This window comes from Engystomops pustulosus, chromosome 3, assembly GCF_040894005.1.
Source record: "Engystomops pustulosus chromosome 3, aEngPut4.maternal, whole genome shotgun sequence".
Classification (NCBI taxonomy): domain Eukaryota; kingdom Metazoa; phylum Chordata; class Amphibia; order Anura; family Leptodactylidae; genus Engystomops; species Engystomops pustulosus.
The window spans coordinates 64,583,396-64,600,990 of record NC_092413.1 but is presented as its reverse complement, the minus strand read 5'-3'; the positions used below and the strand labels follow the sequence as shown (position 1 = coordinate 64,600,990).

The 17,595-nt window shown below is 40.1% G+C and overlaps 1 protein-coding gene across 4 annotated transcripts in view; it reads left to right on the top strand.

Moving 5' to 3' along the window:
* RGS17 (regulator of G protein signaling 17) overlaps window positions 1–17,595 on the top strand; it is a 100,614-nt gene that overhangs the window by 44,294 nt on the left and 38,725 nt on the right. For all 4 annotated transcript variants that reach the window (XM_072140975.1, XM_072140976.1, XM_072140974.1 and 1 more), the window contains exon 2: window positions 10,948–11,085. In XM_072140975.1, the coding sequence (XP_071997076.1) occupies window positions 10,992–11,085 (94 nt within the window). In that variant the 5' untranslated portion in view covers window positions 10,948–10,991. The remainder of the gene's footprint in view (window positions 1–10,947; window positions 11,086–17,595) is intronic.

The following is a 17,595-nucleotide window of genomic DNA, read 5'->3' as shown; positions in this document are numbered from 1 at the left end:
TATTCTTTGGGTCGGTGTGATCACTGGGATATCAAATTTGTGTAGGTTTTATAATTTTTTCATACATTTTTTTGATTTTGTCATCTTCTGGCCTCAATAACTTTTTTATACTTTGTTGTACAGAGCTGTGGGTGGTGTCAATTTTTTGCCACATTTGATAATATTTTCAATGATATTGTTTTTAGGACTTTAAGACCTTTTGATCACTTTTTAGAGATTTTTTTAATATTTTTCAAAATGGCAAAAAAGTGCCATTTTTTACTTTGGGCGCTATTTTCTGTTACGGTTTTATACGCAGTGAACACCCATTAGTATATAATTCGAATGATAGGGCATTTTTGGACACGGCGATACCTAATGTGTTTATGATTTTTACTGTTTATTTATATCAGTTCCAGGGAAAGTATTTTTACTTACTATTTTTCAGACTCCCTAGGGTACTTTAACCCTAGATTGTCTGATTGATCCTATCATATACTGCCATACTACAATTGTATTGGGATTTTCCTCCTCATTCATTACAATGTGCTGTCAGCACATTGTAATGAAAGGGTTCAAACGAGACAGCCTCGGGTCTTCGGAAGACCCAAGGCTGTCATGGCGACTGATCGCCGCTCCCCGATGACGTCACGGTGAGCGACGATCCTAAGCAAGATAGCGGCGCCCATGCGCCACCATCTTTTTGAAGCTTTAAAGCTTTGCCGGCAGCAATCGCTGGGATAACACCTGCGATCGATGCTAGCAGGAAAGACTTACCAGTTATCGAGAGGGCTCAGCCCGTGAGCCCTCTCCACACACCGGGACCTGCCGCCCGCCATGATCGGTCGTGAACTGGTTAAAATTATACAAATATATATATAGTGTAGGGGTTCAGCTCACTGGTGAGAGCCAAGACAGTTCACAGAGACACTGAGTCCAACTTTTATTTCCAAACACTGGTTTGACTTCCAGTCTTTATTGTCAGTTGTGTTCACAAGTCCAACTTGTACAGGCTCATAACTGACAGAAATAAAATACAAAACAAAAAAAAACCTGCCCATCAAGGCGCTAGCTAATACAATAGCTTTTTCCCTCTCTTGCTAAGGATACAAAACAAGCGCATTGGCAGTCTTTACCTCCAGGCTTGTCTCACACACACACACAGCAGCACCTCTAGCTCTGGTCAGAAAGACAGCTCTCATGATGCAGCTCGGGTTTCTAAAGCCCTGGACCAGGTGCAGGCTAACGAGCTCCATTAACACAGCCCCAGAACCTGGATTAATCATCAATGGCCATCCCTTTACCAAGCATAGGAGAAAAATCTAGTTGGAATATAGATGCCATTGATGACCTTTCCAGCCACTGCCTTACAATAGATAGATAGATAACGAATGGAAAAGGCAGGCAGCACTCAAGGTTCAAATCAAACGTGAGTGATTTTTATTGAAACAGGTAGCAATGTTTCGGTGTTGGACACCTTTTTCAAGCAATTTGACAAGTGAACCACACAGGGTATATAAAGGAACATGGTGTGTAATGCAGATAAGGGGGTCTGTCCTTAAAGTTCAAGTGCAGTTGAGATTATAAACATACATTGTTATTTCATCATAATAATTCTTTATTTATATAGCGCACACAGATTACGCAGCGCTGCAAAAAGCATGTCAAATTGGTCCCTGTCCCCATGGTGCTCACAATCTAATCAACCTACCAGTATCTTTTGGAGTGTGGGAGGAAACCAGAGTACCCGGAGGAAACCCATGCAAACATGGAGAGAACATACAAACTCTTTGCAGTTGTTGACCTGTTGTTGATATGTTAAAATTCATATACAATCTCTGAGATCACTACTCGACCAGAAATACCTTCAACATAGGACACGCTTTCAGGGTTACCTATATGATCATGCCGATAAATGCGGTAGACCCCTGTCTCGCCTCCTTCACCCACGGAGTCAGGCATCCTATATACCCAAAATTAGGGGACCAGGAGGGGCAGAAGTATATCACCCTGATGAGATGTGTAAGAGCTTTGCTTCCTTCTATTCCTCATTATATGCCATAGATAGGCCCACTCAGCCTCGAAACATTCCCCCCCTCGCGGCCCAAATTGAATCCTACATAGCGGACACTCGTCTGCCGACTTTGGATGAGGAGGTAGCTAATAACATGGAAAAGGAGATTGAGGGAGATGAAGTTCTTAATGTCATAAAAAACACGCCAACAGGAAAGAGCCCAGGTCTAGACGGCTTTACTCCTGCATTTTACAAGCAATTTAAAGACGCTCTTGCCCCGTTACTAGCCAGGATATTCAACGCTGTCTCCGTGGACTCTGGGTTTCCGGAATCCTCTCTGGAAGCACATATTAGTGTCCTGCCAAAGCCAGGGAAGGATTTCTCTCTCCCAGCCAGTTACAGGCCTATTTCCTTAATCAATATTGATGTCAAACTCTACTCTAAAATTCTGGCGGACAGGCTAGCCCCTCATCTGCCTTCGATAATACACACAGATCAAGTCGGTTTTGTCCAAGGCAGAGAGGCTCGCGACAACTTGAAGAAAACACTTATTCTCATGTCTCATGCTCGGTCGATTCCCTCTTGCTTGTTGTCAATCGACGCGGAGAAGGCGTTTGACCGGGTCCACTGGGGGTTTATGGAGGCAGCGTTGAAGCAAATTAGACTGGGCCCGAAGTTTCTGGGTAAAATAATGGCACTGTACTCCGGACCTACGGCTAGGGTGAGGGTCAATGGTCACCTGTCCGTGCCTTTCCCTATAAAGAACGGCACGAGACAGGGGTGCCCACTATCTCCATTACTGTATGTGCTCGTGATGGAGCACCTGGCGGTTGCTATTTGGAAAAATCCTAGTATTCACGGCATCCAGATAGGTTCTCGTCATTGTAAGACAGCCCTATATGCAGATGACTTACTGCTATATGTGTCTCAGCCCAGGATCACTTTCCCTTCCATTATCCAGGAATTTAAAAGGTACAGTGTAGTTAGCAACTTTAAAATTAATTATTCCAAATCTGAGGCCCTTAATATCTCACTCCCTCAGGACGAGGTGCAAGGTATCAGAGACAACTTCCTGTTCTAATGGCAACCAACCTCTATAAGGTACTTGGGGGTCTCAATACCACACGACTTGTCTAAACTGTATACGCTGAACTATACACCACTCATGGATCGTACCATGAGAGACCTGCAATCGTATGACAAGCGGAAACTGTCCTGGTTCGGTAGAATCAATGTCTTAAAGATGGATGTACTCCCCAGGTTTCTGTATATGTTCCAAGGTGTGCCAATAACTCCACCGACGAGTTTTTTCCGCACCCTGCGCAGCGCTATGATGCGTTTCATTTGGGGGACGTCTCGCCCTAGAGTGGCGTGGAAAGTGCTGATTAGATCAAAAGCTATGGGAGGAGCAGGTCTTCCGGATCTTAAACTGTATCATCAAGCAACAATCCTTTTGATTATTATAGACTGGAAACATCATACCGTAGACAAGCAGTGGGTAGCACTGGAACAGGCCCTATCTCCGGTCCTCCTCAAAATATTGCCATGGATCCCTAAATGATTAGACATTCATATCCCCCCTCAGGCAACTCTGTTAAAGAGGCACTACGGCTTTGGAGGAGTCTGATCTCTAGAGGTACCCTGTCCCGTCAGTGCAGCCCGCTTATCCCGATATTTAGGAATCCAGCCTTCCCCCCAGGTATGGCGAGACTGTCTTTTCTGGGCTGGAAACTCCAAGATGATCCGTGTATGTACGACATCCTTAAGGGTTATCCTCTACCGCCAATGGAGGATTTTCATCCAGGGCAGGACAATGTTGCTGTCTCTTGGTTTGAATACTCTCAGTTAAGGTCTTTCATACTCAGCGCGGGTTCTAATGCGAAATATGCAGACTCTTTGACGTCATTTGAGGGACTTCTCTATTCTAAGACAGCTCCAACACACACTATATCGCAAATATATTCGCTTCTCTCGCAGGGATCAGACGTTTCAGAAATCCCATTTGTTAGGAGTTGGAACAGAGAACTAGAGACCCTATTAGACCAAGACGAATGGGAACGCTCCTTTCTCTGTACACACAAGATGTCCTCGGCATGCGCAGCGCAGGAGAAGGAGTACAAAGTAGTTGCCAGGTGGTACCGGGTGCCGACAGTGATGCATAGGGCCTTTCCTTCCATACCAGATTCTTGTTGGCGTTGTGGAATGAGTGTGGGCGACATGCTGCATATATGGTGGACCTGCACGAAACTTAAACCATTCTGGGATCGAGTATTCGAGGCATACAATCAAATGTCCGGAAAGCAAGTTAATCCCTCTCCTGAAATTGCGCTTCTCTCAGCCCTTCCTGGGCCGATAGGTACTCAAAAAAGAGATATTTTGAGTTTCTGCTTGGTGGCTGCCAGAGCGGTGATACCACGTCATTGGCGCTCCTCCGTCTGTCCATCCTCCTCAGAGTGGGCCCGAGAAATGTCTCATCTTTTTCGCATGGAGGAGCTAGCGGCGGTGTCTCCGGATGCACATGAGCAATTTTTGAAGGTATGGGAGCCCTGGATACGCTTTAGGGAATCCAGGGAATTTAAAACCCTCTTTGGGGACTAGTTTCACTGACCGCCCCACCCCCTTCTCCTTCTCCATTGTTTCCCATTGTCTTCCACTATGGCTTCTTTTGCCCCTTCTGCTCCTCCTGCCCACTCTCCCCCTGCTTCCCTCCCCCCTTCCCCCCTATTGTGTGACCCCATGTGACGTGTGATATGCTCGTGGAATATTCCGTAAATCGGTCTGGTCTGTGTTATTGCAAGATGGCATGAGGTTTAAAGAACAGACATCAGAATACAGCCACTGCAGTTTTGCATCCCCTTTGGGGTTGCCTTTCTAACTGGGGTGGAAGCAGGGTGTGAGATTATCAAATATGATATGAGTAATGTGTGCCTAGTTTTTTGTTCACCTCTCTATTGTTCATTCTCCATGTTGCGCACATTAAACGTACCTTAACTTGTGGACTACCCTGCATATACCTATCTAGGCTTTGTACTGCACACCGATACCTTGCCATTTGTTTTACCTTAACATACTGTTCATTGTACAACTTATCTTGGAATTATGTTAAACTCCCGGTATGCTGCAATATTTTGTATTGTATCATATATAGTATCATAATTTTTTTTCTTTCTTTTCCTATGTTTTTGTTTTGTACTGTTTTATATTGTTTACTATTTGTTGTATACTTTTGTCTTTTGACAATAAAGAGATTCAACATAAAATTCATATACAATAAAGTGCATAAGTAGTACAAATGTATATAAACATCTCCATATGTTATACATACAATAATAAAGTGTATCATAGTTAGAACAAAGTGCAAGTGTTGTGCTACTGAGTGTACATAAAAGGGTTAAAATTACCCAGTATACTTGTGGGAGAGATCACCCAGGGTGGAAGTGTTGATTTCACCTATGATTGGATATCCGCGTCAAGATCACACCGCACGTGCGCCAAAAAAGGAGCTCATGCGCAGAAGTGACTGTGGACACGCCAAAAAGTGGCTCATATGTATTAATGTTTGGCAAGTGCCAAACAAAAAAATGTTTGCAATGTTCACAAAATGTTTACAAATATTTTTGTTAACAAAAATGTAAAGAATTTAATAAAAAATATATAAATAAAGAAATATGAATGAACAACAGAATGTCCGTGACAATGTTTGAGGAGTACTTTTATTGAGAGTGAGGCACCACGGTGTTGGTCCTCTGGCAGTCTATACAACTGCTAGTGGTATCGTCGCCTCCCCAGCAACATGGAGTAAAGGCGGTCAATTAATGTGCAAAATACATTAGGAGGTGTGTCCTTAAAGTGCAAGTGCATCTAATACAAAGGACATATATCTTCACCTTAGTACAAAACATGATATTTGATACAGTACATACATAGTCTAAAAAAGCATATCTATATACATATATTGCGTTCAGATATTACTTGTGTGTCACGTGTCTCAAAATGGATAAAAGATCAGTGCAGAATTCAGTTGTGAAGAGGTTAAAATCACCCAGTGAGCTGCAGGACTCTCTCTCCAACATGGGAATCTCACTATCCCATAGGTGGCTATGCGGCCACGTGCAATATCACCGCGCATGCGCCATGTTTAGTTGGGGCCGCAGGACTTAGGAAAAAATATGTATGGATACACGATCGTGACAACCTAAAGGTAAGTATGAAGTTTGAAATGGATGGTATCTCCACTTGTTGGACTAAACCCTGATGTGGGTGCCCAGTATAGAGTGCCATAAATAAAAAGACTCGGGCACAGAATAAGAAAGGCACCACGTGAGCTATCTCCATGGTATCAGGAGAGCCTATCGGAGTGCTCCATTCCGCTTCAGGTGGTCACTATGGATACAGCTTCAGCTTTTCACCTGCATAGCGGTATAATGCACGTAAAAAACATACTTTGGGGCTTAACTGCCAGGGGGATAAAGCGCGATATTAATCGCATCCCCAATAGTGACAGTGTTCCTCCACTGGAGATGGACCATATATCATGGTCACAACCCCCCGAGGGGAACACTCACGCCACCCTTCTGGCTGTGTCAAAAGGCATGTTACAATAGGGCAAACAGCGTAGTCTAAATAGTGTCTAGTACACAGATTGTTGTCACGACATGTGCCCGGATATTAGAAAAAAATTGCTTTTATTATTTAAATATCAATACATAAAAAATGAAAAAGCCAGTTGGTGGGATAGTGGGGGTTTCTTCCACGTGGTGGAAGAAGTACGTTTTTTACGTGCATTATACCGCTATGCAGGTGAAAAGCTAAAGCTGTATCCGTAGTGACCACCTGAAGCGGAATGGAGCACTCCGATAGGCTCTCCTGATACCATGGAGATAGCTCACGTGGTGCCTTTCTTATTCTGTGCCCGAGTCTTTTTATTTATGGCACTCTATACTGGGCACCCACATCAGGGTTAGTCCAACAAGTGGAGATACCATCCATTTCAAACTTCATACTTACCTTTAGGTTGTCACGATCGTGTATCCATACATATTTTTTCCTAAGTCCTGCGGCCTTAACTAAACATGGCCGCACGGCAGTCATAGAGATGGACAGGCATGTGCGCCAAATACTGGCGCATGCGCGGTGATATTGCACAGACGCCGCATAGCCACCTATGGGATAGTGAGATTCCCATGTTGGAGAGAGAGTCCTGCAGCTCACTGGGTGATTATAACCTCTTCACAACTGAATTCTGCACTGATCTTTTATCCATTTTGAGACACGTGACACACAAGTAATATATGCACGCAATATATGTATATAGATATGCTTTTTTAGACTATGTATGCACTGTATCAAATATTATGTTTTGTACTAAGGTGAAGATATATGTCCTTTGTATTAGATGCACTTGCACTTTAAGGACACACCTCCTAATGTATTTTGCACATTAATTGACCGCCTTTACTCCATGTTGCTGGGGAGGCGACGATACCACTAGCAGTTGTATAGACTGCCAGAGGACCAACACCGTGGTGCCTCACTCTCAATAAAAGTACTCCTCAAACATTGTCACGGACATTCTGTTGTTCATTCATATTTCTTTATTTATGTATTTTTTATTCAATTCTTTACATTTTTGTTAACAAAAATATTTGTAAACATTTTGTGAACATTGCAAACATTTTTTGTTTGGCACTTGCCAAACATTAATACATATGAGCCACTTTTTGGCGCACGTGCGGTGTGATCTTGACGCGGATATCCTATCATAGGTGAAATCAACACTTCCACCCCGGGTGATCTCTCCCACAAGTATACTGGGTAATTTTAACCCTTTTATGTACACTCAGTAGCACAACACTTGCACTCTGTTCTAACTATGATGCACTTTATTATTGTATGTATAACATATGGAGATGTTTATATACATTTGTACTACTTATGCACTTTATTGTATATGAATTTTATGATGAAATAACAATGTATGTTTATGATCTCAACTGAACTTGCATTTTAAGGACACCCCCCCTTATCTGCATTGCACACCATGTTTCCTTTATATACCCTGTGTGGTTCACTTGTCAAATTGCTTGAAAAAGGTGTCCAATACCGAAACGGCGCTACCCGTTTCAATAAAAATCACTCACGTTTGATTTGAACCCTGAAGTGCTGCCTGCCTTTTCCATTCTTTGACTACAAACCAGGATCAAGCCGAAATCCTTGGAGGCATTGCACCCCTCCTTCTCAGGAGTCACTTTACTGTGTGGACTTGAACTTTTTGCCATTTTAGATGGATAGATATACGCAGGCCATTCTGGGAATTATCTCGTCCTTAAAAACTATTTACACAAGGAAAACATTACCACTTGGCTACCTTGTAAGGCAGCCCCTTTAACAATGAGTATGACTATTTCAGAAAGCATTATGACATAATAGTCGGATAATAGTTAAAATATGTCTGTTGCATAAGGCACAAACTACATTTTTGATAGTGTTCTGGGTGCCCTTTGTTATGCATTTTCAGAAGAAATTCATTGATTCAAAAAATTACAGTTCTGTGGGGGGGAATTCATCATTGTCTTTTTTGTCTATGTTTGGCGTTTTTTGGCTCAGTTGTGGTACAAATGCTATTTTGCGACTTTCCATTGCGCCAAATGAACATAGGACAAAGTCACTTTTAAATGGGCCAAATTCAATATTTGCATAAACTGAGTCAAATTCATGATTTGCAAATTGGCGCAAATTTAAGTTTAGGCGCAAAATGACTCCAGTCACCCCTGGCGTAGAAAAAGGAGAAAAACCACTACCAAATTTATCAAAACATCAAGGAACATGTGTGCCAAAAAATAGAACATTTTGCTACAAACACAAAAAAAAATATTATGAAACAAACTAAACAAAAAAACAAATGCGAAAACATACATAGACTTGATGAATTTAGATAAAACAAAAATGGAATTGAACATATATAACCAAGTCAAAGAGAAATTGTAATGATCAATTAACCCCTGTGTGTGTCACTTGCACCACCTGATGTTATGTCTAGCCAAATCTATAAAGTACGTATAAAGTTGCAGTATAAAACCTTCTACAAAAGTGACTGAAGAAAAAGCATGTATGCAGCATGAGTAATATCTGTGGATAAAAGAAATGACAAAGAAATTCCTAATACATTTATCCTTATGAAAGGATTGCCAGGGGATCCAAAATAGTACCACACCTGATCATTGTTTGTTCCAGTATTGTAGCATATGGAGATGAGACATTTTTGGAAGAAAGCAGCCATTTTTTTCAACCCCAGATGGATCAGCACAAAACTGATACATGTTGATCATTGAGTTTTATACATGAATACTTTTGGGGGTAAATAATTAGCTGTGTTGTCCATTACAACCAATCAATACATTAATTGCAGAGTTACCTGAATGTAATTATTGGTTGATTTAGGCAATCCATAGAACATATTGTAAAGTCCTGCTGTAGATCTTGAACAGCAAGAAGGATAATAATGGATTCATATGATCTTACTCAGCAGACATTGTGATAAAGAAACCATTGCTGTTTTCATCATCTTTGTACAAAGCCTTTGAATTTACCATAAATATGTGTATTGCATTTCTTCCTCACTATATATCATCATAATTAAACCCCAAGTCATTATTTATAAGAACCATACAACTGCTCAACAAATGCTTCTTTTGAAGTGAATGAGCATTTTGCTGGTAGAAAAAATCATGTAATTAGCAGCTGAAATGTGGAGGCAATGAATCAAGTCCACAAAGAATGTTTCTTTCATTTGAGTCTTCTATTTAATACAGAAAGAATAAATGATGAAAACATTCAAAGACATGGAACCAAATTTTGTGATGACATAATGGTTTGTTGTGTGCTTATAACTAATTATGGGTGCATTCTATGTGGGAAATAAAGAGCTGCCAAATGAAGTGCCAAATTAAAACCTCCAGTGTTACAAAGCATTCTGGTCATTTGCCTCTTCTTGTTAAATAATTCATCATCTTCTAATATATTTGCAATAGATCTATTTTCAATCAGAAATGAACCAAAACAAATTGGGCAGATTTATCAAGAATTATTTTATAATTTACTCTTGGAATCCATCTAAAACACCTTGCACCACATTAAAAGGATTTAGTTTTAAAACACTTTTGCTACCTGTACATCAAATGTGTGTGTCCTCAACAAAATGTTGGACTCGACTAAAGGGGTATGGCCTAAGTTGCAACAAATTTTATGATTCTTCTGCAACATTTATCAGAAGGCGTAAAGTACATATAGAAAGCCTTAAACTACACCAGACTTATCATCATGAGAATGAAGGCCTCCAGGTGTTCCTGTTTATTTCATGTGAGTGGAGTGGTAGTGTGGTTGCTCTACAAGGCCTTTATGCACTTTTACACCACTGTGGGTGATCCATTCACATGGGGCACTGAAGGGCTCTTGCATACCACCCATTCGCAGGGGGGGGGGGGGGGGCAAATGCCTGAATAATGATGGCCTAACCAATTGCCTTTAGTGGGAAAACACTCAATTAACATGTCCATTTATTTACAACAAGCCAGTTGCTAACCCAGCTACACTTATTTTAAGTTATTTAGTAATCTAGTGGTTATGGTTAATGGCACGCAAAATTACATGCACTAAGCTAACATAAACACCCCTACCCAATGTGTTCTCTTTTGCTGAGAAATCCATTAGAGATATCAATGCATATCTTTGTCCTTGAAAGTGGACATACACACTTATTTAACCCCTAAGTGGCTTTAGTACTTGATGTCCACATCAGTTTTGTTATTTATTCTTTAAGGGTTAATATGTTTTAACAGAAAAATTTAGCTCTGACTTTCCTGTGTATAAGAATGCATTCATTTCCATATAGTTTATTTTTATAACAGCAGAGGACTACTTGTGGTTTAATGCTTTGATCTCCCTTTGCCCCTCAGCCACCGAGGAATAGCTGAAATGAGAAAGAGGCAGCAGTCACAAAATGAAGAGACTTCAACAGTACCACAAGCTCCTGGTGGAAACGAAAGGCCGAATACTTGCTGCTTTTGCTGGTGCTGTTGTTGCAGCTGCTCATGGTATGTCTTGCAGTATATTTGCTACCTTACCTAATACAGGTAAATACAATAATGTAAAGCCAGTCATTGTCTTTGACTAAATAAATCAAGATAAAATAGATAATTTTTCAAAATGTATGAATCAATACTGTAATTTTAATACTTTCAAGAGAGAACATTTGTAATATTAGAAACCCTCCTAGTTCACCCCAAAGGTGTTTGATAAGGTTGAAGGCATTGCGGTGTTCAAAAAAGTTGTTGCACACCGTATTCAACCAATCGTGTTATTATGGAACCTGCTTTGTACACAGTCTTGCTGCACTAGAAAAGGGCTCCCCAAAGTTTTCTGACAGAAGTTGGCAGAATAGGCACAAGTCCTGAGCTGCACTATAGTGGGTACAGAAAGTATTCAGACCCCTTTAAATTTTTCACTCTGTTTTATTGCAGTCAGTTGGTAAGATCAAAATTTTCCCTTTTTCGCTAATTAATGTACACTCTGTACCCCATCTTGACAGAAAAAAACAGAAATGTTGATATTTTTGCTAATTTGGTAAACAAAAAAAACTGAAATGTCACATGGCCATAAGTATTCAGACCGTTTGCTCAGTATTGAGCAGAAGCAACTTTTGATCTTGTACAGCCATGAGTCTTCTTGGGAATGATGCAACACCTAACGCCTGGATCTGGGGATCCTTTGCCATTCTTCCTTGCAGATTCTCTCCAGTTGCCTCAAGTTGGATGGAGAGCCACTGTCTCTCCAGAGCTGCTCAATTGGGTTTAGGTTAGGGCTCTGGCAGGGCTAGTCAAGAATGGTCACAGAGTTGTTCTAAAGCCTGCTTTTTATTTTAGTTGCATCTCATCTCACTTCAGAGTTGATTTTCTGTAGACCAATGCAGAGTAAGCCTAGATGGTCTTATTCTGTTTGCCCAATTACCCTGGACCAAAATTCTTCCAAGTTAGGGAAGGACCAGATACAGTCAAGAAAATCTTCTTCCTCCATGAGCATCTCTCTACTTCGACCAGAATCCGTTTTTTTAAATCTAGATGGAGTTAACTAAAGCCTATGTATGATGTTAAACTGTACCATTTTGAGATTATCACTCAAAGAAGAATAACCAATATGCCGATATATCTTATTCCATACATTGCTTGGCATAAATCCCCTGATAGAATCCCAGCAGAATACTAGGAGGGAAAGTGACATTTCTGCACCCTTTCATGTTTAAATATCTACACAATTGTGATTTTTTTTCGTGATCTTGCTCCATACTAATTGTGCCAATCCCATTGTCCTTCAAATGCTCCCTTAAATGATCCAACAATAATCCAATGTTGGAAATAGTCATGTTGGAAATAGTGCCCACTTCTGCAAAAGTATTAATAAAAATATGACCAACAGTGTATGGGTTACTGCTACCAATCCCAAAATGTGTTGATTCACGTCACTTTCTAACCTATTTCTCACTGAATAAACTTTAACTTTTATCAATTTATTTAAAAAGTTGATTCTTGTTTTTCTAGTGCACTATACTGTATACCATTGTAATTAAAATTACAACTCAAATATCACTTGTTTTTTTTTTCAATCTAGTTTCTGGTATACTATTATGCAGACAGTTATTGACTGATTTTAAGGCTCAATCTTAGTCCTAGCCTAGTGTATGTAGCAGTACCCAATCAGTGTGTGTGTATTGGTATGTGCATAGCAGTTCTTAGTGAATATAGCAGCAGCCAGTGTGTATAGCAGTGCCGAGTGTATGTAGCAGGGAACAGTGTGTTAGTATGTGTGTGTATAGCAGTAATGAGTGTGTTCCCATTTCTGTTCGTATATGTGTAGCAGAGCTGTGTGTATGAATGAATGGATGTAACACAGCTGTGTGTCAAATGTATGGGTGTAGTGGAGTTGTGTGTGCTGGTTTTCATCCAACAGGGATATTTTAATTGATGTAAAATATATTTTTCCTTTTTTGGATAACTAAATCTGGGGTGCGTTTTATAGTAAGGAGTATATTAAAGTCCAAAAAATATGGTACCTTGAGTGAGTGCACCATTTTCTGGTACAATACCTCACTAGTTCCCCAAATACTGAAAAGCAAGTTGAGCAGCTAAAAAATTCCTCCTTTCTCTTTGGGATAATAAAAATCTACTAGTTTTAATCTGGGTTTCTTCCCCACACCCCTCTAATAAGATCAGAGATCATACCCTCTATGCTCCTAAAGTTCTCCTTTGGTATCCATATTGGGCTAAAACTGAGGGGATGTAAAAGTTGAGGGAGGAACATCATCTTAATGAAGATAACTTTATCTACCCTGGGAAAAGGCATTCCTTTCCAAATAGCTATTTTTGTTGCATCCGTTTAATCAATGGAAGCATTTCAATAAATCTCTTGATATTTGATGCAATCCAGATTTTTGCTGCAATCTGGAATCCTAAATAGATTCCAGATATCTGAAATATTAATTCATAGAACCATAGAAAAAGTTACATAAATTGGGTAACGCTGTAATTGAGGTAACACATAGAATAAAGATAACAGCATATCCTTATTGTATGGCGAACGGACAGAAAAAAAGAAGCTAAAACCACTAAATCAGAATTATTTTTTTAACCACCAACAAGAAAGAGTTAATTCACTCACATTATTAGCTATTGAATCCCTCCAAATGATGTACCTGAAAAGTAATTCTCATCCCACAAAAAATAATCCCAAATATGCACAAATTACAAAAAAATAATGTTACAATGCAAATTGGCTCTGAATAGCGCCTCCATCTGTTCTATGACCGACCATGTGCTCATACAGCAGTTGAATTTGACAGTAACTTATACCACCATATAGTATTTTATCAACATATGATGATTGTGTTTAGAGTGACTGTTGAAACATAATTTTTATTATTAAAAGTGAACAATAAAATGACAAACAGACACAAAAAAAGGATCCACCTATCATAATGTGGTAATTCATATACTGCACTTATGCATCTGCACTGTTCTCAGTAATTTATACTGAGTGCTAGTATAACAACTGATTACGGTAGTACAGTATTCACAGTCGAGGTAGGTAAGAGGACAGACTAGATGTTGTAGTCCTGTCTGTTTTAATATTATACATAGAAGAGTCAGGCCTGCCTTCACAGACACTTAGGTTGATGCCACGTGACCTTTTTGGTCCATTTTAGAGCATGTGTTTTTAGTCCATTTAAAAACGCATGCGTTTTCAAAACCTATCAGTTTATGACCGTTTTAAACTGTTTTTCCCTATTATCATAATAGATAAACAGGTTCCAAGCAGCCAAACACATGGTTAATGGTCAAAAACGGATGCGTTTTTAAAAAGCATATGTTTTTAAACTAACTGAAAATACATGCTCTAAAATGAACCAAAAACGCTTTGAACTTGTTTTTGGTCCGTTTTTAAGTAGTCCGTTAAAAAACCCATGCGTTGACCTGCTTTAATTAAGATAATTGGTAAAAACCGGTCAAAAACGGATGCGTTTTCAAAAAATGCGTGCGTTTTTTAACAGACTGCTTAAAAACGCATGTGTGCCGCCGGCCTTAGGAGTATTACAAGACTGCTGCCAATAATAGTCCTACATCTCGGGTTTCTACATCTCCAGATAATTGTCTGCAAGCTTTATGTTTCTATCACATTAGTTCTGGTAACCACTAAGTGCTTAGTCTTTCCAACTATTTACTGTATTTTCCGGACTATAAGACGCTTCTTACTATAGGATGCACCCCAGATTTAGGCTTCCAAAAAAGGAAAAATATATTTTAGTATATTAGTATATTTAGTAATAGTATTTAATATAGCAATTAAAATACTAAAGCACAGCGCACTAAAGCACAGCACACACAGATCTGCTCCATCCATAAATTTACACACACAGCTCTGCTCCATGCATACATGTACACACATAACTCTGCTTCATCCATACAGTTACACACACAGGTCTGCTTCATCCATACAGTTTCACACACAGCTCTGCTTCATCCATAAAGTTACACACACAGCTCTGCTACATCTATACAGTTACACACACAGCCCTGCTACATCCATACATTTTCACACACAGCTCTGCTTCATTTATACATTTACACACACAGCTCTGCTACATCCATACATTTACACACACATTCCTGCATCACCCATACATTTACATATATGGCCTGCTACATCCATACAATTACACACACACAGATCAGCTATACACATATAAGGAACACTCTGGGAACTACTCTACACACACAGAACCCCCTTCCTCCCTTCCCCTCTTCCTCCTTTCTCCCCTTCCCCCATTCTCATCTTACTCTGTCCCAGCGCAGCTTGTCCCCATTCTCAGCAGTATCAGACCTGTGGTGATGTAAGAAGCATGTGATCAGTCACATGATTCTGACATCACCACAGGTCCTGTACCTGTAGGACACCCGGGAGAGGGGAGAGCAGTGCGGAGGCTCTTCTGTCTGAGAGATCTTGTGCAGCTCTATATCAGGGCATCACCCAATCTCCATTACAGCGGTCAGGAGGGTCTGTCAGTGCTGGATCCTCCTGACCTTTGGTCTATAGGACGCAGGCAAGATTTTTTCTTGCTAAAAAGTGCCTGCGTCTTATAGTCCAAAAAGTACGGTAAATCCTCATCCCCTGGCTCCATTCCTTCTGCTGTTTATATCACAACACTATGCTGCCTATCAATACATTCTCCCGGCCCCTATATGTTTCGCCAGTTTTTTTAACTGGCTCATCAGGGGGCGATTGGGCATAGTGTCTAGCAGGAATCAGATTAGCAGTGTCAGAGCACCCGCTGATAGTAAAGCTACTTAACTCTTTATCATCGACGCTTGTTTTCAGCTTAAAGGACACCTGTCATCAGGTCTCTGCCACTAGTCCTGTCACCTCTACCTGTTGGAGCAGCTCACAAGGATCCCATCCCAGCCTTTATCTAGTTATTTCATACATTATTCATTGTAAAATCATCTATTCTTTATCATGTAAATGAGGCTGGTCACATGGTCAGAGGCAGTGATGTCACCCCTGTCACCCCTCCCCTCTCCTCCCCCTGCTCATGTCTGTGTGTAATGTATAGTAAAGCATGGTAGTGTGTGTGCTGCATCTGCTGACATGCAGCATCCTCCTAATACACATGTGAGAGACACAGACATCAGCTACACATGAATCTGACATGTTCTGCTGTAACATGGCTGCATCCTGGAGCTGCTGTATCTCTCCTATACACACACACACACATGCACACACAGGCTGCAGGGGGTGTGGCCACCAGCACCAGGAAGCACATCATTATACAGCCTCACATCATTATACAGGCTGTCAGTCAAGCACTGGGGGTGTGGCTGTGCCTCCCACTCATGAATAGAGTGGACAGCTTGAATATGCTAATGCTTCATTGGACATTTCACAGGTCATTTGCATACAGCTTTAGGACCTCATTGCTTAGGTTTACAGGCATGTAGAGGGACAATGAAGGGATAGAGGCAATGCTCTCTAATGGCAGTTTATGAAAATATATTTAGTTTAGGGGGGTTATTTTGCATGACGGGTTCTCTTTAATGACCACACTTGATTTTTAAAATCTGACATGTGTCACGATAATTGGTTATAACTTTGGAACGCTTTAACATATCCAGGTGATTTTGAGATTGTTTTGTTGAAACACATTGTACTTCAGGTTTTTTTTTTTCATTCTGAAACAAAATTTCACAAAAATTCTACATTTTTAAAGTTTAAAATCTGCCGTTTTCTAGGCAGATAGTTAAACTACCCAAAAAGCTAGATAACTAACATTTCCTGAATGTATGCTTTATGTTGAGATGATATTTTATGAGTCCTCTCCTTTTTCTAGGATGTTATGAGGCGCAGAACTTTAGGTGCGATTTTTCAAATTGTCATTAAAGTCGCCAAAACTCACATTTTGAGGGACTTTGAGAGGCCTAAATTACCCACTGTAGAAACTACACCCCTCAACTACACCCCTCAACTTCTATTAAGTCTATTAACCCTTTAAGTTAAAACGTTGAAACAAAATGGGTTAAAACAAAATGGAAGTGCGATTTAGAAACTTTTGAATTTTTTGGGAAAATATATTCATTTAGGCTAAAAATAACACTAATGTTAAAATGATCTGCAAAGTTTGATGGGCAATTTCTCCCGAGTATAGCGACACCCCGTATGTAGCGGTAAACTGCAGGCCAGGCATGGAATGGAAGCAATGCCATTCAGGCAGCTTTGTACATATGAGGGCTTATTATTTGTGGGGTGAGATGCAATGTATTGATAATTCATTTTGGGGGTCTATAGCTTATTCATGAGATTGTATTAACTATTTCAAGGTGGATACAAACAAAATTATCTATTTTTATTTTGGATTATTAACCCTTTTTTCCCACTTGCCATAACATATAAAAATAATATTTTATGTTTATTCTTGGCTCACTACGATTATGGTGATAACTCATTTATATAGTTTTTCTTATCTTTGCACAATTTTACTGAGCAAAGAAGCAAAGAAAATT